Source organism: Podarcis liolepis (genome assembly GCF_965112155.1).
Source record: "Podarcis liolepis genome assembly, chromosome: 7".
NCBI lineage: Eukaryota > Metazoa > Chordata > Lepidosauria > Squamata > Lacertidae > Podarcis > Podarcis liolepis.
In genome coordinates, this window is record NC_139561.1 from 89,842,099 (window position 1) to 89,863,607 (window position 21,509).

The following is a 21,509-nucleotide window of genomic DNA, read 5'->3' on the forward strand; positions in this document are numbered from 1 at the left end:
GTTTGATCTTCTTGCAGTCCATGGGACTCTCAAGAGTCTCCTCCAGCACCATAATTCAAAGGCATCCATTCTTCAGCGATCAGCCTTCTTCGTGGTCCAGCTCTCACTTCCATACATCACTACTGGGAAAACCATAGCTTTAACTATACGGACCTGTGTTGGCAGGGTGATGTCTCTGCTTTTTAAGATGCTGTCTAGGTTTGCCATCGCTTTTCTCCCAAGAAGCAGGCGTCTTTTAATTTCGTAACTGCTGTCACCATCTGCAGTGATCATGAAGCCCAAGAAAGTAAAATCTCTCACTGCCTCCATTTCTTCCCCTTCCATTTGCCAGGAGATGATGGGCCCAGTGGCCATAATCTTAGTTTTTTTGACAGGCTCTCCTTACGTCCTGATGAAGCCTCCGGGCCAGGCGCAGTCTATCTGCCTCCCTGGGTTCTTGGGGGCATTTGGCTACTGCGTGACCCGGAGGCTGGCCCTGATCCTTGCGCCCCGATGCAGCCCCCCCGCCACTGGGGCTCCCGGCCTTCCCCGCAGGGTTGTTGTTGCGAGGGTAGACCTGGGGCGGGCGGCGAGAGCAAGCGAGGCCGCCGTCGGGGCTCCTCCCGCGGGGCGCGCCCAGGGCGGCGGCTCCACCTCCCGGGGCGGAGCGCAGGCGGCGGAGCCAGCCGGGCAGCTCGGGCGCAGCAGCCCCGCGGCCGGAGGGACGGAGCGCGCGATGCGCCTCGACGTGGGAACCGCCGCTGCCACGGCACCCCCGACGCCCTCGGCGCCTGCCGGGCCGGCCGCGCCCCCCTGTCCCGGTCCCAGCAGCAGCGGAGGAACCGGCGGGTCCGGAGATGTCCAGGTGAGGCTTCCCCTCCTCGCTCCGGGGTCATCCTGCCGGGCAAGGGTCCTCATCCTCTTGCGGGCTTTCTGGGGAGCCAGCCCCGAGAGGGCGGTCCGGTCCTAAGCCAATGCGCCTGGCTTGCAAGGTCCGGAGGGCTCGGTCCGATTTCCAGAATTGTGGTTTTGAGTTGGGATTACCTGTGTGGCAGCGGGTAGGGCTAGATGGACTCTCGGGGTCCCGAACAACTCCGCAGGTCTGTGATTCTCCCCTTATTACAGAGGGGACTCCGCGTGCGCTTGAAAGACCCAGCGGAGCTTTTCTTCCTTCCTTCCTTCCTTCCTTCCTTCCTTCCTTCCTTCCCCTCCATTCATTTCTGCGCGTTTTTTTAACGGGGAAAGAGGCTAAATATCTAAAAATGGGAGAGATCCGCATAGGCACCAGAATCCAGAAGCTGGTCTCTCTTGGGCTTTGTTTCTTAAATTTCCGTGGCGAACTTGCATCCCCTTGAAATCGGTTGGGATTACTTTCGAGTAAGCACGTTCTAGGGATGCGTTAAGTGAACACTTGCCCTTGCTGTAGTTGTATTTTTGAGATATGGAAGGTGCAGATTGGGCTGCTCTGGCTCATAGGACTCTTGTGGGTTACCGAGATAACGCAAAGCACTTTGAACTCTTGCAAGAAGCCGCACGCCTTCAGCGTTGTCCCATTTGCCCCCCCCCCCCGCAATCCTGTATGGGGATCCAGGGTGCTGGACAAGGGCCAGAGAGACCCACATGCAAATCCTCCTTCAGCTGGGATGCTCATCTTTGGCCAGGGCCTCTCTCTGCAAGCCTGACCTACCTCAGAGGGTTGTCGTAAGGTTGAAACAGAGTGAGTGTTGAGAATCAGGTACATGCTGGCTGTACATGGAGTAAATGATAGATAGATGCGTGTCTACATGGTGGCAAGTCCACTGATTCCAAAGGGGCTAGTAGTATAAGGTAAAGGTAAAGGGACCCCTGACCATTAGGTCCAATTGCGGACGACTCTGGAGTTGCGGCGCTCATCTCGCTCTATAGGCCAAGGGAGCCGGTGTTTGTCCGCAGACAGCTTCTGGGTCACGTGGCCAGCATGACTAAGCCGCTTCTGGCGAACCAGAGCAGCGCACGGAAATGCCGTTTACCTTCCCGCTGGAGCGGTACCTATTTATCTACTTGCACTTGGACGTGCTTTCGAACTGCTAGGTGGGCAGGAGCAGGGACCTAGCAACGGGAGCTCACCCCATGGCGGGGAATCGAACCGCTGACCTTCTGATCGGCAAGTCCTAAGCTCTGTGGTTTAAACCACAGCACCATCTGCGTCTTATAGTCCTATAGTAATAATAAGAATTTATTATTTATACCCCGGCCACCTGTATGGTTTGGTTAGCGAGTGAGTGTCCTGGAAAACCACCATCTACAACAGGGGTCGGCAAACTAAGGCCCCTGGGCTCAGTGGCGTAGCGTGGGTTCTCAGCACCCAGGGCAAGGCAAGTAATTTGCGCCCCCTAACCCGTGGATTTTAGCACTCGAGTCTTTTCCGTGCCCCCCCAGATGTTGCGCCAGGTGCAGCAGGCCCCCCTGCACCCCCCACGCTACGCCACTGCTCCCACCACAAGTCTTCAGGACAGCCAGGCTGGCGCGGGGAGAAGGTCTCTCCGCCCCACCGCCAGGCTTCGGAGCATCCTTCCGAAGGCTGGCGCGGGGAGAAGGTCTCTCCGCCCCACCGCCAGGCTTCGGAGCATCCTTCCGAAGGCTGGTGCGGGGAGAAGGTCTCTCCGCCCCACCGCCAGGCTTCGGAGCAGCCATCCGAAGGCTGGCGCGGGGAGAAGGTCTCTCCGCCCCACCGCCAGGCTTCGGAGCAGCCTTCCGAAGGCTGGCGGCGGGAGGAGGTCTCTCCGCCCCACCGCCAGCCTTCGGAGGAGGTCCGAGGACAGTGGGGTTCCTGCTTCCTCGAGGAGGGCCGGCCAAACGCGCCCCCCCTCCACAAGGTCTGAGGGATTGTGGACCGGCCTGCTGCTAAATCTTTTGCCAACCCCTGCTCTACAAAGTGGGCCAGGAGGACAGGATGAGACCCGGCAGCCCTTTTGCTAACCCTGCAATCCAAGGGGTGGACTAGATGACTCGTGGGGTCCCTTCCAACTCTACGGTGCTATGAATCCCATGGTGGAGAGGTCTCTCAATGGCCCCTAGCCAGGGTGGCAATGCCCTTCCTGCGCAGTCGGAGGCAGTAAATGTTTCTAAATCCCAGTTCCTAGAAGCCCCAGGAGGAGGGGAGAGTGTTGCTCTTGGCTCGGATCCTGCCTGCGGGTTTCCCATAATGGGCATCTGGTTGGCCCCCATGAGACAGGAGGCAGGACTAGATGGGCCCCCTTGGGCCTGATCCAACTGCGGCCTCTTCTGACATAGTCTACACACAGACACATGCATTCAAACCGGAGTTTCGGTTTGCTTTGCATGCTGCAAAAGGGAAGGGAAAATTACACCGGTAGGCAAATGTTTGCAATTGCCGCTGGCTCACCTGAAAAATGTTCCCGTTGGCCCAGCGCATGGTGGGAGGTGGAGCAGAGGAGAGGAATCTGCATTATACTCAAATCAGGCTGCTGGCGCGTCTAGCTAAATGTTGTTGTTTAGTCGTTTAGTCGTGTCCGACTCTTTGTGACCCCATGGACCAGAGCACGCCAGGCACTCCGGTCTCCCACTGCCTCCCACAGTTTGGTCAAACTCATGCTGGTAGCTTCGAGAACACTGTCCCACCATCTCATCCTCTGTCGTCCCCTTTTCCTTGTGCCCTCCATCTTTCCCAACATCAGGGTCTTTTCCAGGGAGTCCTCTTCTCATGAGGTGGCCAAAGTATTGGAGCCTCAGCTTCAGGATCTGTTCTTCCAGGGAGCACTCAGGGCTGATTTCCTTCAGAATGGAGAGGTTTGATCTTCTTGCAGTCCATGGGACTCTCAAGAGTCTCCTCCAGCACCAGAATTCAAAAGCATCCGTTCTTCGGCGATCAGCCTTTTTTATGGTTCAGCTCTCACTTCCATACATCACTACTGGGAAAACCAGAGCTTTAACTATACGGACCTTTGTTGGCAAGGTGATGTCTCTGCTTTTTAAGATGCTGTCTAGGTTTGTCATCGCTTTTCTCCCAAGAAGCAGGCGTCTTTTAATTTCGTGACTGTCTAGCTAAACATGGTTAGCTAAATATTGTCAGCACTGACCCCCGGCAGCAAAGGTTTGCCAGGGTTTCCGGCTGGGGACATTCTTGCCAGGCTTACCTGGAGCTGCCAAGGATTGAACCTGTGTCCTTTTTCTTCTTGCTGCTCTGGCCAGCCTGCTGCTCAAGGCTGCTCCCCCCCCCATGGAAACCCATGAAATATGTCCTCACCCATCTTATGGGCTTCTCTCGCTCAGGCGCAAGGGCTCACACTGTGCTGCCAAGGGCCTTTGCTTGGCCTCTTGGGCCTTGTATGGGGTGGGGGCAGGCCCTGCCATCTGAAGCTGTGCTCTGGGGCACACCCCCTCCCATATACACACTTGTAAAGTAAAGGTAAAGGGACCCCTGACCATTAGGTCCAGTCGTGACCGACTCTGGGGTTGCAGTGCTCATCTCACTTTACTGGCCGAGGGAGCCGGCGTACAGCTTCTGGGTCATGTGGCCAGAATGACTAAGCCGCTTTTGGCGAACCAGAGCAGCACACAGAAATGCCATTTACCTTCCCGCCGGAGTGGTACCTATTTATCTACTTGCATTTTGATGTGCTTTCGAACTGCTAAGTTGGCAGAAGCAGGGACCGGGTAATGGGAGCTCACCCCGTCACGGGGATTCGAACCGCCAACCTTCTGATCGGCAAGTCCTAGGCTCTGTGTGCTTTAACCCACAGCGCTACCTGCGTCCCATACATACTTGTAGGATGGGGCAAATGAGCCTTCCCACTGGTCAGATCTTTTCTGCTTCATAGAAATATGAATGGTTGGCTTCTCAGTGGCAAGGATTCCTGAAGCTTACTATTTTTATCTGTTGCGTTTATTATATCCCACCAGTTTCGGCCAGGAGCTCAAAGTGGCATACGCCGTTCTCTCCCCCCCCCATTTAATCCTTTCCTGTGAGGTGGGTTAGGCTGAGAGGCAGGGACTGGCCCCCACGCTCGACCAGTGAGCTTGGGGGCTGAGTGGGTGGATTCGAACCCTGACCTTTCTCAGGTCACAGTCCAGCACTCTAACCACTACACCAGCTGGCTGTTTCATCCTAAAAAAGCTACCTTGTGGCCACATCAACATCCTGTGGGTTAGCTTGGTGGGAGAGCATCTCTGTAGCATGCAATGGGGGCATTTTCGCAGACCCCTATAGTTGGAAGGTACCCCGAGGGTCATCTAGTCCAACCCCGTGTAACTCAGGAATCTTTTGCCCAACGTGGGGCTCGAACCCACAACCCAGAGATGAAGAGCCTCATGCTCTACTGACTGAGCCATATAGAATCATAGAATCCTAGAGTTGGAAGAGACCACAAGGGCCATCGAGTCCAACCCCCTGCCAAGCAGGAAACACCATCAGAGCACTCCTGACATATGGTTGTCAAGCCTCTGCTTAAAGACCTCCAAAGGAGGAGACTCCACCACACTCCTTGGCAGCAAATTCCACTGTCGAACAGCTCTTACTGTCAGGAAGTTCTTCCTAATGTTTAGGTGGAATCTTCTTTCTTGTAGTTTGGATCCATTGCTCCGTGTCCGCTTCTCTGGAGCAGCAGAAAACAACCTTTCTCCCTCCTCTATGTGACATCCTTTTATATATTTGAACATGGCTATCATATCACCCCTTAACCTCCTCTTCTCCAGGCTAAACATGCCCAGCTCCCTTAGCCGTTCCTCATAAGGCATCGTTTCCAGGCCTTTGACCATTTTGGTTGCCCTCCTCTGGACACGTTCCAGTTTGTCAGTGTCCTTCTTGAACTGTGATGCCCAGAACTGGACACAGTACTCCAGGTGAGGTCTGACCAGAGCAGAATACAGTGGCACTATTACTTCCCTTGATCTAGATGCTATACTCCTATTGATGCAGCCCAGAATTGCATTGGCTTTTTTAGCTGCCGCGTCACACTGTTGGCTCATGTCAAGTTTCTGGTCAACCAAGACTCCTAGATCCTTTTCACATGTATTGCTCTCAAGCCAGGTGTCACCCATCTTGTATTCTCTCATTTTTTTTGCCCAAGTGCAATACTTTACATTTCTCCCTGTTAAAATTCATCTTGTTTGTTTTGGCCCAGTTCTCTAATCTGTCAAGGTCGTTTTGAAGTGTGATCCTGTCCTCTGGGGTGTTAGCCACCCCTCCCAGTTTGGTGTCATCTGCAAATTTGATCAGGATGCCCTTGAGTCCATATGATTAACAACAACAGTAATAATAATAATAAATTTGCATAACACCCTATTCCCACAGGTCACAGGGCGGTTCACAGGATAAAACCACAATATAAAAACACAACATAATCAAAATACAACATAATAAAAGCAAAACACAACATAATCAAAACTAAAACAACCCTGTAACTCCCGAGGGTTCAGTCCTCGCTGGCTTCCTCTCCAGGAAGAACTGAGGGAGATTCTTGCTTGAAAAGCAGCCAGCCGAGAAGTGCTGGTGTTTGTGTGTTATCACAAAGTTCCCCCCAGGACTCCTGGCTGAGCTAAGCCTTTTCAGCTGAGACTTCCAGCAAAAAAACACACCTTGTCCTCGGTCCTTTGCAGGTGAGATGGAGCTGACAGACAGTCATGTGATGGATAGTGTGAGGCTCTTGGTCTGGAAAGTTGGGGGAAATGTAATTAACCAGATCTAATTATAACCCAGGAGGCGGCCAAACGAGGAGCAAGCCCTTCCCCTTGACCTTATCTCGTACTCTTCAATTCATAATTTGTTCCCCTGACCCAGTTAGCCACTGACATGCAAAGTGATTTTTGTCAACCTGAGATCTGAACGGCAAAGCAAAATACAACAACATTTAGCTATTTTCTGAATCCTGGACCTTTTGCTGCTTCTTGGCAATTTACAGTCACACTTTCCTGTTTTTTTAACACACGTTTTTCGTAACAAAGGTCTTGGGGAGAGAGGGAAACTTGACTCTTAACCTTATATATTTTTCCTCCTGTGAAGCGAAAGCGCTTTTGGGTGAGCCAAACCGAGAGGGTTTCCCCGGCCCTGACTGGAGTTCGAGGAAAGTATTGGTGTCTTTTCTAAAACAACAACAACAACTAGTTGACAACACTGAAACTTTTTTTTTAAAAAAAAAGAAAGACTGAACCGTGAAGTCTTGCACCTTTTCTCTCTCTCTCACCAAAACATTTCCACATTAGCTGGCAGCTCTTGCCCCGGGTACAAAGCAAAATGTTCCCCTTCCTGATGACGCTTTTTGAACTTTGGCACTTGCAGAATGAGTGTGCATTTGTGTGTGATCTTTTGCAGCAACAGACTGGGGCTTTTCTCATTTAGGGGAGAGGGAGAGATTAGCCTCAGAGGGCATGGCTTCTCAAAGGATTGTTGAAAAACATAGCTGGGATTCTGCGAATTTTTGAGAACTGCTCATTTGACCACAGATCTCTGCTACCATAGCAGAATGGGACCTGGATTGCCGGGGTTGGACTAGATGACCTTTGGGTACCTTCCACCTCCGCACTTCTGCGATTCTATCTTGCACAGGCCAGAGATCTCTGGTTTCTCCTTCTTTTCATAACGTAAAATCAAAAGGTAAAGGTAAAGGGATCCCTGACCATTAGGTCCAGTCATAGACGACTCTGGGGTTGCGGCGCTCATCTCGCTTTACTGGCCAAGGGAGCCGGCGTACAGCTTCCGGGTCATGTGGCCAGCATGACTAAGCCGCTTCTGGCAAACAAGAGCAGCGCACGGAAATGCCGTTTACCTTCCCGTCGGATTGGTACCTATTGATCTACTTGCACTTTGACGTGCTTTCGAACTGCTAGGTGGGCAGGAGCAGGGACCAAGCAACGGGAGCTCACCCCGTCACAGGGATTCGAACCACCGACCTTCTGATCACCAAGTCCTAGGCTCTGTGGTTTAACCCACAGCGCCACCCGCATCCCTGTGTCAAAAGATATAGACAAACAAAAGCGGAAACATCAACAAAGTCACAAATGACAGAGGGTATATTTCCCAAATAGGCAGAGTAAAGTAAAAGCAGCAAAACAGATCCCAATATTTTGTGATGGGGGGGGGGAGAGGATATTGTATATATGAATCTGACACATCATAAATGAAATTCCACCGATCAGTGTGGAAACGTCCTGGTTCTTCTTAGAAACACACAGTTTGTGGGTTCTTTCCTCTACAATAGCCAGAGTCTGCATCTTCCTCTCTTGCAATGAGAGATTTCAAGGTCTGCAGTGTCTTCCATTTCTGTGCCAAAGAAGTTCTTGCGGCGGCCAGCAACCCGGGCAGAGGCTCCTTAGACGAAGTTTCTGATCATCCTAGAGGCTTGACCGGCTTAGGGTTAACGCTGTTAACATTCCTGGCAGTGCCTCTGAGAATGTGCAGAGTTCATTTCCGCACCACCGCGAAACTGCCACATGTGGGTAGCAGGGTTAACGGGCCGGGCTTCTGGGTCACAATGTGGCCTCAGCGCCTCTTTCTGTGAGCAGCATCCGGGTGGAATTGTTCGCTCTGCAAAGGAGGTGTTCACTTCCTGCTGCACAAATAATTCCCATTTCCAAAGGCAGCACCAACCTGCCGGTGATTCACTCACGCTTCTCTCAGAGGCACCGAAACCAGGCCTGGCAGGGCTGGATGCGGCCTGGAACTCGGAGATGCCAGCGGGCTGACTCACCCTGCAAGAGATGGCTCACCCGGGACTGGAGATACCTGTTTTCCCAAGAAGGTTGGTGCCTTCTTCCTGGCTCTGATGCTGCCGTTTTGTGGCTTGTTTGGGCAGGAGCTGCGGGGAATTGAGGGGGATTTTCTGCTTACGCTCATTCCCAGACTGGGCATTGCGTGGATCTGGGTCTCCCGAGACTGGCAGATGCCAACTGAATCCAGGAGCGCCTTTCAATTGCGCATTTAAGCGTGGAAAGGATCGCATTGTTTCGTTCTTGTTTCTTCCTGTGATGGTGATGATGCTTGGGGCATGAATACTACTATTATTACGATTATAGCTATTTATAATTCAACCCTTTTCCTGCACCAGGGACTCAAGGCAGCTTGCGCAAAACTAGAAACAACACGGTTAAAATGCATAAAGCTAAATGCATAAAATGGATGCGGGTGGCGCTGTGGGTTAAACCACAGAGCGTAGGGCTTCTCGATCAGAAGGTTGGAGGTTCGAATCCCCGCAACGGGGTGAGCTCCCGTTGCTCCTGCCAACCTAGCAGTTCGAAAGCACGTCAAATTGCAAGTAGATAAATAGGTACCGCTCTGGTGGGAAGGTAAACGGCGTTTCCGTGCGCTGCTCTGATTCACCAGAAGCGGCTTAGTCATGCTGTTCACATGACCCGGAAGCTGTACGCCGGCTCCCTCGGCCTATAAAGCGAGATGAGCGCCACAACCCCAGAGTCGGTCACGACTGGACCTAATGGTCAGGGTCCCTTTACCTTTAAATGCATAAAGATCAGTTTCAGTCATTTGTTTCGTGAAACCTCCACGTCGCTTGATTGTAAAAACAGGCAAACCTCAAAGCGGTTTACAAAAAGAGAAAACAGTAAAATCAAGAAAAACATACGATGCTTTACAACGTGCAGAAAATCAAATTAGAAAATAGAGAAAAGGCAATCATTAAAAGGTAAGGAGACACTCATAAAGTTAAAGCAATATAAGAAACAAATCTATTAAAATATAGCAAACAAAGCACCACAGCACTGTTAGCAGCCCTTTCCTTGCAAAGCTGTCAGTTCCTGGAGGCCTGTAGGAATAAAACTTTCCTCATGGTTCATGGATGGAGGCCGCGGACTGGCAGGGAGGCCCAAGGATGGAGCTCTGAGTTCAGGGCAAGGTGAACTTTTGGAATTTACAACCACAAAATGCAGCAGCCATGGCAGCCCTTTAAAAAAAACCAACCCAGAAGCGTTTGACAGAATGAGGGCTGTCTTTTTGCAGATTCCTGTGGGTTCAGAGTTTCCTATGCATGAAAATGAGACTTCAGAGGCCCAAAGGGAAGAATTTAGGCAGGCTGAAAGCTTTCGTTTTCCCTGTGCTGACTGTCTTATGAGAATCTGGCGTTCTCTGAGCAGGGGCTGGAAATAAACATCTCCTGTTCCATCTGCCCCCAACCTGAGATCTCGCTCACGGCGGCGAAAATATCGGCACGTCTGTGTCATTGGAAGGGCACGTGATTCTGGGAATGAGCTGGCCGTGTGTGATCTGGGGAGATCCATTCACCTCCCCTGTCAGAAAGAGACTGTGATGCCGGGGGCGGGTTGGGGAATCCCTGCGGCCTCTGCTTATATTCAGATTGACATGGCACAGATTAGACAGCTGTGTTTTTCTAAGCTGGCCGGGGCTGATGGGAGTTGTGGTCCAAAACATCTGGAGGGCACCAGCTTGGCAAAGGCTGGAGCAGATATTCAAAATTGTTGTTGTTATTTAGTCGTTTAGTCGTGTCCGACTCTTCGTGACCCCCTGGACCAGAGCACGCCAGGCACTCCTGTCTTCCACTGCCTCCCGCAGTTTGCTCAAACTCATGCTGGTAGCTTTGAGAACACTGTCCAACCATGTCGTTCTCTGTCGTCCCCTTCTCCTTGTGCCCTCCATATTTCCTATGCAATATTTTTCTTTACAGCACTGGACTTTCCTTTCGCTTCCAGGCATATCCGCAACTGAGCGACCTTTTGGCTTTGGCCCAGCCGCTTCATCAGCTCTGAATCTACTTGTACTTGTCCTCCGCTCTTCCTCAGTAGCATGTTGGACGCCTTCCGACCTGAGGGGCTCATCTTCCAGCATCATAACTTTTATATGCCTGTTGTCTTTGTCCATGGAGTTTTATTGGCAGGGATACTGCAGTGGCTTGCCGGTTCCTGCTCCAATTCAAAATACAGTGTGCATTACAAATGCGAGGGGAGGGGGGAATCCCTGAATTCAAGAACTAAAGTATTTATCGTCTCAAAAGAATGGCCAAACTGGCCAGGCAATGCAATCAGTGACCATTATCAGGTGTCAAGGCACACACCCAAATTTCTGTTGCAGACGGCCTCTTTCTGTGATGTCTGTATGCAGGATGCTTTCTGGTGGTCTTTGGCTAAGGAGTTGGGCAGGTTCAAAAGTCTTCAAAGGTTCTTGCACCCCTTTGCTCTGGGTCCTCACCTCCTGGCTAGGGGAACTCGGTTGCAACAGGAAAGCAAACACCTTCCTCGCATTCACTGGATCATGCCCCCACTCAGTTTTCTCTGATAACGAACTTAGGAGGACACTGAATCCCTTGATGGAGAGTTGGGCTGCAAAAGCCAATCCCAAATTTTGCTAGAACAGCCAGAGCCATCTTTCCCATAGGGCTTAGTGGTGCGTTGTGCCAGGGCGCCGGCCTCTCAGGGGGTCCCTAGCCAGTGGCTTCCCGGACCATTTGCGGGTCGGATTGGGAAGGCGATTGGGCCGCATCTGGCCCATGGGCCTTAGATTGCCTACCCCTGCTCTAAACAAAGGAGAAGTCCACTCCCTGCCACTCTGTCACCAGTGGGGCAGGAGTTGGAAACTGATGAACCTGTCAAGGCCTTACATTGAACTCAGTATTGCACGCACAGGCGGGCTTTCCCAGATTTCAGATGGGGGACATTTCCTGGTCTACCTGACTGCACCTGGGGCTTTCTGCAGGAAAACAGATGTTCTGCCACTGAGCTGTGGTCCTTCCCAAGGTGCCACCGATGGATGATCTGGTTTGGGGGCCTGTGAGAGAGAAGAGGAGGGTTTGTGGGAGAGACCCAGAGGGCTCGATGACTGTCTCCAGCGTCGGCCCCCAGGGGGACTGGGATGGGCATGGAAACTGCAGGGTGCCGTGGGCGGATTAAGTGTTGGCATGAATTCAGACCCGCGAGCGGGATCTCTTAGGTTGCTGAAATGACTTGCAAGATCCTGGGATTCCCCCCTCAGGTGTGGAGGTCTGCTACTGAAGCTAAAAATAGATCTTTCTGCGAGGTTGAGAGCTCCCAGGCTGCCTCCTGCTTTGAAAATGAAAGAAAGGAGTGTAGAATGGGCTTTCGTGGTGACTTCAGCGTGAGTTGTGCTTGCCTCCAGCCAGTGACTTGAGAATTAATGTGATTCAGTTTGACAAGCTGGTTTCTCTCTACCAACCCCCCCCCCGGGGGGCTCTGCCTCGGTTTGCAACAAAATCTGGCTCCTTGCAAAAAAGATTAGCGGCCACCAGGAGCTACAGATCGCAGGACAATTTGGGGGAAGCTGTGGCGGCTTAAATGCTAGGTAAAGGTAAAGGGACCCCTGACCATTAGGTCCAGTTGTGGCCGACTCTGGCGTTGCAGCGCTCATCTTGCTTTATTGGCTGAGGGAGCCGGCGTACAGCTTCCGGGTCATGTGGCCAGCAGGACTAAGCCGCTTCTGGGACCCTGAGAGTCATCTAGTCCAACCCCTGCGATGCAGGGATCTCAACCTGGCCATCCCAAAATTGTTAATTTTTTTCTATGTTGCAAGCTGCCAGTTGAGCATGGCTTTAGCTTTGGAAAGGCGACACACAAACTGGACGGATTGCGGGCCAAGTGCAGTGCGTGCATAGCTGTCAACGTTTCCCTTTTTTTAAGGGAAATTCCCTTATTCCGAATAGGATTCCTCGCAAGAAAAGGGAAAAGTTGACAGCTATGATCTGTGTGTTTGGGTTCAGCTCTGCCCCGGCCTCCCCTTCGCTCCCATACTGGGCAGCTTCCTTTGCGCAGCCGCTGCCTCCTTGCGTACAGGACGCGCGCGCAACGTCTCTCTCTCGCGCGCTCTCTCTCTCTGCTTTTGCTGTCATGGAAAAATCGGCCGCAAGATTCCCCGGTTGCCAGGCAACGCGATGGGATCCGCATCATCAGCACCAAATGCCCCGCCCTGCGCGGGAGGGGGCGGGGCGAGCAGGAGGCGGGAAGGGGGCGGGGTTGAGCTGGATCGGAGAGCATAAAAGGGCCCCGCGCGCAGCCCGGCCGCAGAGGACTATGCGGACGCTCCCTCTGGCGCACGAGCTGCGCGCACGTCTGGATGCGGCTGCGGGCCTCGCGGGGGCTATGAGAAAGCTGGACCGGAGCGCCTGCAGGGTGAGGCTTTTGCTCTGCAATTTTGGGGTTCAGGGAGGGTGGGGGTTGGAAAGCAAGGAGCTGGGCGCGGTGGAGCGCGCTCTGCAGGTGCCCAGGGGGGGCATGTTCATGTCCTTTCCCCCGAAGCAATCGGTAGTCTTTTAAATGCGCGTGGGTTTTTGTGTTGGAAAACGCCTTGGGGTCTTCCGAGGGAGGCGGAATATCTGCTTGCAAGCGGTTTTCACCAAGTTGCAGCCGCGCTTAGCGGATCAGCTGTCCTGCTGGCGGGGTCCCTCGGTTCCAACGAAGTCTTAACTCAGAGCAACGCGCAGGATTTTACTGGGGCTCGTTTAAGTGCCAAGGATCTGGTTGGAGTCAGTCATGCCGGTGCAATTGGAGGAGTCTATTCGGAGTGGCTCCGGCCGGGCAGAATGGTGGATGCAAGTCTTCAGGGAGGGGTGGAGCATCCAAGCACCCCCCGCCCGGCCCAATGTGAAGTGCAAGCGAAGAGTTTTGCCGGGGAGGGCGTAAAAAAGTATTGTGTGTGTCCCGCAACCCCTCGACTCTCAGTGGTTCTCATTTGGGTCAGTCTCTCTAACCTACCTCATGGGGCTGTTGCGAGGATAAAGTGGTTGTTGTTGTTGTTTGTTGTTAATTAGATTTATATACATAGTAAGATCTCGGGGCGGATCACGGAATAAAAATGGAGAGGGTGGGAAGGCTTGTGTGCCACAAGCTTGGAGAAAAGGTGGAATAAAAATGTAAGGAGATTTCAGCGCTGTGAATCTGTCTGCAGAACTTCTGCCGCCTCTGTTCTCCATCCTTTAATAGTCGTGGATGTTTTGGGGTGAGCCAAAATGTTGGCGGGGGGGGGGACTGATCTTCCTACTCAGTGGCGTAGCGTGGGTTGTCAGTACCCAGGGCAAGGCAAGTAATTTGCGCCCCCTAACCCGTGGATTTGCGCCTCCTAACCCGTGGATTTGCGCCCCTAACCCTAACCCCCAGGTGTTGCGCCCGGTGCGGCTGGCCCCCCCTGCACCCCCCACGCTACGCCACTGTTCCTACTGGAACACGAACCTAGGAAGCCTCTGAACCTGAGCAGCACTGCTACCCTCCTGGCATGCCTCGGTTTCCCCCGTGAGAAATGCATTGCTGACGTTTCCTCCACTGTAGGGGGCTGGACTAGATGTCCCTTGAGGTCCCTCCCCACTCTGCAGTTGTGTGATTCTGTGGGGTGGGAGGGAGAGAACAGGCTCTACTCTCACCGCTGACTGTTTACAAAAGGCAGGTGGAAAACTTGGCACCGGCCGCTCAGGGCGCTGCGCCCGCAGGCCCGTGCCAACCAACCCAACCTGTCAGGGCAGGTGGAACGGCTGAGGTTTCTGCTGTTTCCATTTCCCATGAAGATCTCTCCCGTGCTTTTCCCCCCATCCCGCCTGGGGGGCAGTTGGAAGCAGATCTTGGAAAGACAGAGAGAGAGGGCAAAAGGGCAGCCTGGGCGTGGAACAGGTTTGGGGGGAGTGGCGAGGGTGGCAGGCTGCAGCTGTGTCGCTCGCCTACCAAAGCTCACTTTTGCAAAAAGGCCCAAAGGCTTTGAACCCAAGCGAGATGGGCTGGGTATCAATAATAAAATTACTATCATCATATTAACCTGGAAGCTGGAAAGTTTTCCCCAAGGCCAGTTGTGTGGGTTCTGACTCGATCCTTGTTGACAAAAGAGAAAGCACTCTGTATGCGCTCAGAAGCACCCTGTCCGTACGTGTCGTGATTTGAGCCCTGGAACCTTGTGAAAAAGGAAGTTACGGAGCTGGAAGAGGGTCAGCTCAAGGGAACCAAAATGATAGAGAAGATGCAGCAACATTTGGGGCTATTTAGCTGAGAGAAAGAGCAAGTCAGAGGAGGAAAGAGAAATGGAAAAATTATTCATGGCCTGGAGAAAGTGGACCGAATCAGTCAAAACAAGGGGACTTGTGGGCACCCAGTGAATGCTGGAAGATTCAGGACAGCTCAGAGAAAGGCGTTCCTTTGTTGTTGTTTAGTCATTTAGTCGTGTCCGACTCTTCTTGACCCCCTGGACCAGAGCACGCCAGGCACTCCTGTCTTCCACTGCCTCCCGCAGTTTGGTCAAACTCATGCTGGTAGCTTCGAGAACACTGTCCCACCATCTCGTCCTCTGTCGCCCCCTTCTCCTTGTGCCCTCCATCTTTCCCAACATCAGGGTCTTTTCCAGGGAGTCTTCTCTTCTCCTGAGGTGGCCAAAGTCTTGGAGCCTCAGCTTCAGGATCTGTCCTTCCAGTGAGCACTCAGGGCTGATTTCCTTCAGAATGGAGAGGTTTGATCTTATTGCAGTCCATGGGACTCTCCAGAGTCTCCTCCAGCACCAGAATTCAAAAGCATCAATTCTTCGGTGACCAGCTCTCACTTCCATACATCACTACTGGGAAAACCATGGCTTTAACTATACGGACCTTAGGCAGCGCAAAGGTAAACTGTGGAACTCCCTAACACAGGAGATAGGGGATTGGACAAATTCATGGATAATTATGGGACACAGCTCTCAGTTGCTACCACCCACAATGGCTGTGTGTGTCACCCACTCCCAGAGGCAGAAAATGCCTCTGATTGCCAGTTGTTGGACAGCAGAAATGTTGTGCTCAGGTCCTGCTTCTCACTGGGGCATCTGGGTGGCCACTGTGGGAACAGGAGGCTGGACTGGATGAGACCTTGGCCTGATCCGGCAGCCAGGCTGCTCTTAGGCTCCTGTGGAACCTCCAGGTCCAGAGGCAGTCTATCTAGATTCCTAGTTTATTTGGGGGATTTGGCCCCTGTGGCAATAATAGTAATAAATTTTTATCTATACCCCGCCCTTCCTGGTCCAAAAACCGGGCTCAGGGCGGCTAACAACAAATTTAAAACACTTTAAAACACTTAATTATAAAAACAGCATAAAATACAGTATAAAAACATGAATGACAATGAAACTCAAAAATCAATTTAGGGGATTTAGATAATCCCCAGCACTAGCTGGCTGAATTGGTCCTACTTGGGCCAGCGAGGAGGCCAGGGGAGAATTAGCTGTGAGATCCCAGAGCGGGTGATCTTCATAAAAGGGGAGGGGGAGGGAAGAGAAGGGAAATAAAAGGTCAGGCTGAATTCAAATTAAAGGCCAGGTGGAATAGCTCTGTCTTACAGGCCCTGTGGAAGGAGATCAAGTCCTGCAGGGCCCTGGTCTCCTGGGACAGAGCGTTCCACCAGGTCGGAGCCATCACTGAGAAGGCCCTGGCCCTGGCGGAGGATAGTCTGACTTCCTTAGGGCCCGGGACCTCTAAACTGTGGTTATTCATGGACCTTAAGGTCTTCTGCGGGGCAGACCAGGAGAGGCGGTCTCGGGGATACGGGGGCCCTAAGCCACAAAGGGTGCTGGACTAGATGGGGTCCCCGTTGGTCTCATCCAGCAGCCGAGCTCTTCTGATACTCTTGCGTTCAGATCCCCGAGGAAAACCAGCAACAGAGCAGAGCCATCCTGGCTAGGAGCTGCCTCCAGCCACCTTGTCCTCCATGAATTTGCCCAATCCTAGTTCACACAGGATGGTAGAGTTGGAAGGGACCCTTAGGGGTCATCTAGTCCAACCCCCTGCTTCAGTACCTCCGGAGGTTCGAAGCCACCCAGGTTGGTAGCTGTCACTGCCCTCCTGAAGGAGCGAGTTCCATAGCTGAACTGTACGCTCTAGGCGATTTGCACTACGGTTCCCATGGGTGGGAGTTGTAGTCGAAAGTGTCTGGCAGGTGCCGGATTGAAGACGATGGCAGAAGGGCATGGCAGAGGGGAGGAATTGTGGCTGGGCATGTGAGTTATTGGCTTGGCTTTGTATTTTCATTTTTTATTCTTCTGTTGTGAAACTACCCTGGTATCTTCGGAAGAAGGGCAGTAAAAAGATTTTAATAATAATAAAAAATCAATGGTGGTGGGGACCAGCTCAGGAGTTGGAGCCAAGACCCCCGGCCCTCTCTCCCTTGGCCCCTTCTTATAAACTTGGCAGTGGCTCAGCCCTTCCAATTTCAAAGTGAGGAAAACCAAGGGTGCTTCTGAGCATATGCAGAGTGCCACTCACTACCATCCCGAGCAAGTCTTCCTTGTCTCACCTGGGCAATAAATAAGGCTTGGCCCTTTGGCAGGTGTCAACTCCCCCCCCCCAGGCAGTTGTTTGCTTTTCAGCTGTGGCAAATTGAGCAACCCCCCCCCCCTTGCTGCCTCCTGCTCACAGTGGAAACTCTGTCATGCTGTGGTTAGCATGTGGGAGGAAGAGGGAGGTTTTTCCGCTGAGCTGAGGTGCAACTGGATGGACCCAGATCACAGCAGATCTCTGCTTGTGAGCTGGGGTAGGGTGGGGGGACGAAAGTAGGAGCGCCGTGGCCTGCCTGGGGTGGGGGCTGCGAGTGAAGAAGGGTCCCCTAGAGTCATCTAGTCCACCCCCTGCAAAAGAAGCAGGGCCCCTTCAGTGGTGGCCTCCAGGCTTTGTGCAGGATGCCTATACAGTGGTGCCCCACAAGACGAATGCCTCGCAAGACGAAAAACTCGCTAGACGAAAGGGTTTTGCGTTTTTTGAGTTGTTCCGCAAGACGAATTTCCCTATGGGCTTGCTTCGCAAAACGAAAAGTCTTGCGAGTTCTTGCAAGTTTGTTTCGTTTTTCTTAAAGCCGCTAAGCCGCTAATAGCTGTGCTTCGCAAGACGAGAAAACCGCAAGACGAAGAGACTCGCGGAACGGATTAATTTCGTCTTGCGAGGCCCCACTGTACCAGCCCCTTTCGGCTTTTTGCAGCTTCAATCAGGCCAGTGGTTCCCAGACTTTTTGGGAGGGTGCCCACCCCCCCTTGGTTCCATAAACTCACCCCCTGTGAGCCCTTCCTGACCCTATGGAAAGCATTGTTCGGAACAGCGATTTGCATGGGCTTCTTAGGAAGATAAGAACGCCATAAAACAAAACGGTGACGATTCATTGTGCATGTATTCAAAATCCAGTTAAAACTATTTGGCTCAATTACTCGGGTTGTTACGTATTTTGTGTTCTCGTTTTGTTCTTTATGACGTGAACCGCCCTGCGATCTTTGGATGTATGCAAATTTAATTTTTTAAAAAACTGAGAACCCCCAGGGAATCTCATTCCACCCCGGGGTGGGTGGGGTTTACCACTGCCCACTCTGAGATCCACTGAAGGTGGGGGGTTCAATCTCTGCTCTCTTAGCGTCTCTTAGTCAGGCTGGGGAAGAAGACCAGCCCAGATTCCTGCACTGCAAGGGGTTGGGCTGGATGACCCTTGGGGTCCCTTCCAGCTCGACATTCCTGTGATTTTATGACCGCTGGAGAGCCACAGCCTGGCTGCATGGACAATACTGTTGTTGTTGTTTAGTCGTTTAGTTGTGTCCGCCTCTTCGTGACCCCCTGGACCAGAGCACGCCAGGCACTCCTGTCTTCCACTGCCTCCCGTAGTTTGGTCAAACTCAAGCTGGTAGCTTCAAGAACACTGTCCAACCATCTCGTCCTCTGTTGTCCCCTTCTTCTTGTGCCCTCCATCTTTCCCAACATCAGGGTCTTTTCCAGGGAGTCTTCTCTTCTCCTGAGGTGGCCAAAGTCTTGGAGCCTCAGCTTCAGGATCTGTCCTTCCAGTGAGCACTCAGGGCTGATTTCCTTCAGAATGGAGAGGTTTGATCTTCTCGCAGTCCATGGGACTCTCAAGTGTCTCCTCCAGCACCATAATTCAAAATTCTTCTTTATGGTCCAGCTCTCACTTCCATACATCAATACTGAGCTTGGGAGAATTTCCCCAACTAATTTAGCAATGACGACTCTACAGGCTGTGTGTCTCTCCCCCCTCCCCCCGCCGGTGAATTCCAGTTCTGCTTTTGGAAATATGGGGTCTAATTGGGTTTCACAAATAAACGGAGAACGCAGGCAGGGTAGGCCGGCTGTGGGCAGGATCCAGCCCCTGAAACAGCCTGATCTGGCCTTTCTTCCAAATTTCTTTATTAATTTTCCACATTTATAACAAATATAACATATAAAACACACAAAACATGTCACAATACTAAAAAATAAAAAGCCATATTCCTTCTTATATTCATTTTCAATTCCATTGTTAAGTGATTTCTTCAAACCCCCCTTAACTGAATTTCATTATATCACCTTGTAGCAGTTCTCCCAAACGTCTTTCCAAATAATTAGTTCCTTCAGGTAACTATATACAACTCTTTTCTTATTGTCTTAAATCCATATTGCTATGCCACATTCTTATTGTTATCCTAGGCCTATTTAGTACTTTCAAGAACCTTCTCAATTACCTTATATTACAATATTTAGCTAAATAGTCTTTAAATTTCATCCAGTCTTCTTGGTATTCCTCCTCTTTCTGCTCGCGGATTCTTCCAGTCAGGTCAGCCAGCTCCAGAAACTCCAACATCTTCATCTGCCGTTCTTCAACCGTTGGTATTTCTTGAGATTTCCAATTTTTTGCTAATAGCGGTCTGATCTGGCCTTTCTTCACAGACAGCTTCCGCCGTGGCCACCACTGTCTTAGTTCTGATGATTGTAGGCCCCTCAAGGCAGAGACCTCCATCTCTACTTTGTTTTGTACATTGCACACAGACTGCGCGGGAGAAATAAATGCCGGTTTATTTGGTGGAGGTGTGGTCGCATTCTGCTTGTGGCTCTGCTTATCTGGCTGCGTCCATCTCAGCCTGCCAGACCCACCGCCTTCCCTCAAAGTGGGGTGGGGTGGATTTGGGGAAGAGGAGATGGAACCCAAGAGGCAAAGTTCCCTGTCTTTCTCTTTTCGCTGCTTCTTATATATGTATTTTTAAAATATGAGCTCTCTTGGGAGCTTGTGGACTCCCTTGGAAGTTTTTAAGCAGAGGTTGGGTGTCCACCTATCCTGGATGCTCTAGTGGGCATCCCTAGATTGCAGGGGGTTAGACTAGAGCACCTTTGGGGGTCCCTTCCAGGTCTACGATTCTATGAAAAACTACTCTCCTCCCGGGGTCTTCTAAAGACCTGTAATTTGGATGCCTGTTTGAATGTTTGGAGAAGAGTGTAATGGGTGAAATTCCTCCTTTCCTGTAAGATCAAGGTGGATTTGACAGAATTTATTTCCTGCCACTAAACTGAGCCATCATACATAAACTCTGGGGGGCACATAATAATAATAATAATAATAATAATTAATAATAATTTTTATTTTTATAATAATAGCAATAATAATTAAAAATAATATTTTATTTATAATAATATTTTATAAATATAATATTATATTTATACCCCGCCCATCTGTCTGGGTTTCCTCAGCCACTCTGGGCGGCTTCCAACAAAATATTAAAATACAATGGTCTGTTAAACATTAAAAGCTTCCCTAAACAGGGCTGCCTTCAGATGTCTTCTAAAAGTCTGGTAGTAGTTGTTGTTCTCTTTGACAGCTGGTGGGAGGGTGTTCCACAGGGCGGGTGCCACCACCGAGAAGGCCCTCTGCCTGCTTCCCTGTAACATGGCTTCTCACAGCCAGTGAACTGCCAGAAGGCCTTCAGAGGACCTCAGTGTCCTGGTAGAACGATGTGGGTGGAGACACTCCTTCAGGTTTAAATAAAGAAATAATAAAAAGGTAGGACCCCAGGTCCAAAATGAGCTGGACACCTGCGCTATCCAGCAGATTTTTCACCTCTTTGTGTAGAATTATAGAATTGTAGTGTTAGAAGGGAACCCCAGGGGTCATCTAGTCCAACCCGCCGCAATGCATGTATTGCAGCTACAGAATCCCGGGTGGATGGCCAGCCCAACCTCTGCTTAAACACCTCCAGTGAAGGACTGGGGACTTGGAGCAGCTGTTTCTGTAGTGGGTGAGCACCTGCCTGAGTTTTGCACACTTCACTATGCTGTGGCATCTGCTTAAGCAGAACAGGGCGTGATGGAGTAGAGCGTTTTGCCTGACGTTTCAGATACGAAATTCTTGCTCCTGACCAAGTGGAAAGGGTCACAGTTCTTCCTCCCCCCTTTGATTGCCCCCAAAAGGGCCCCAATTCTCCTAAGGCTCACGGTGCGTTTCCTTTCGTCTGCAGAACAAGCCCTGGAAGAAGCTGAGGAACATGGTGCAATGGTCGCCCTGTGTGGTTTCTTTCCGCAAGCGCTACCCCTGGGTCCAGCTGGCCGGCCATTCAGGTAACTCTGGGGTTGGAGGGGAGGAGGAGGCTGGTTGGGGTGGGGTCCTGCAGGGGGGGGGGAGCATGTGTACAATTGTGGCCGGGTCTCCAGGCAGACCTTGGAATCTGGGGGGGGGGGGTAGGAAGAAAGGCAGGGGATCCCCTCTGGAGACGCCTCCCCCCGACAAGTTAGGAACCCTCAAAAGGTTCCTAAGCGCTAGAAATCATGGGTAATGCTGGCAGGCTCAGGAAAGCCCTTCCTTGTGAACCTGCGGAACTCCCTGTGGCA

The 21,509-nt window shown here is 51.7% G+C and overlaps 1 protein-coding gene across 1 annotated transcript in view; it reads left to right on the plus strand.

Annotated features, from left to right (window-relative positions):
* Positions 1–391: 391 nt before the first annotated feature.
* ITPKC (inositol-trisphosphate 3-kinase C) overlaps positions 392–21,509 on the plus strand; it is a gene marked incomplete at its 5' end in the record, with an annotated part of 30,779 nt that continues 9,661 nt past the window's right edge. Inside the window, 2 exons of the mRNA XM_083512577.1 lie at positions 392–844; positions 21,140–21,239. Coding sequence (XP_083368703.1) covers positions 392–844; positions 21,140–21,239 — 553 coding nt within the window. The remainder of the gene's footprint in view (positions 845–21,139; positions 21,240–21,509) is intronic.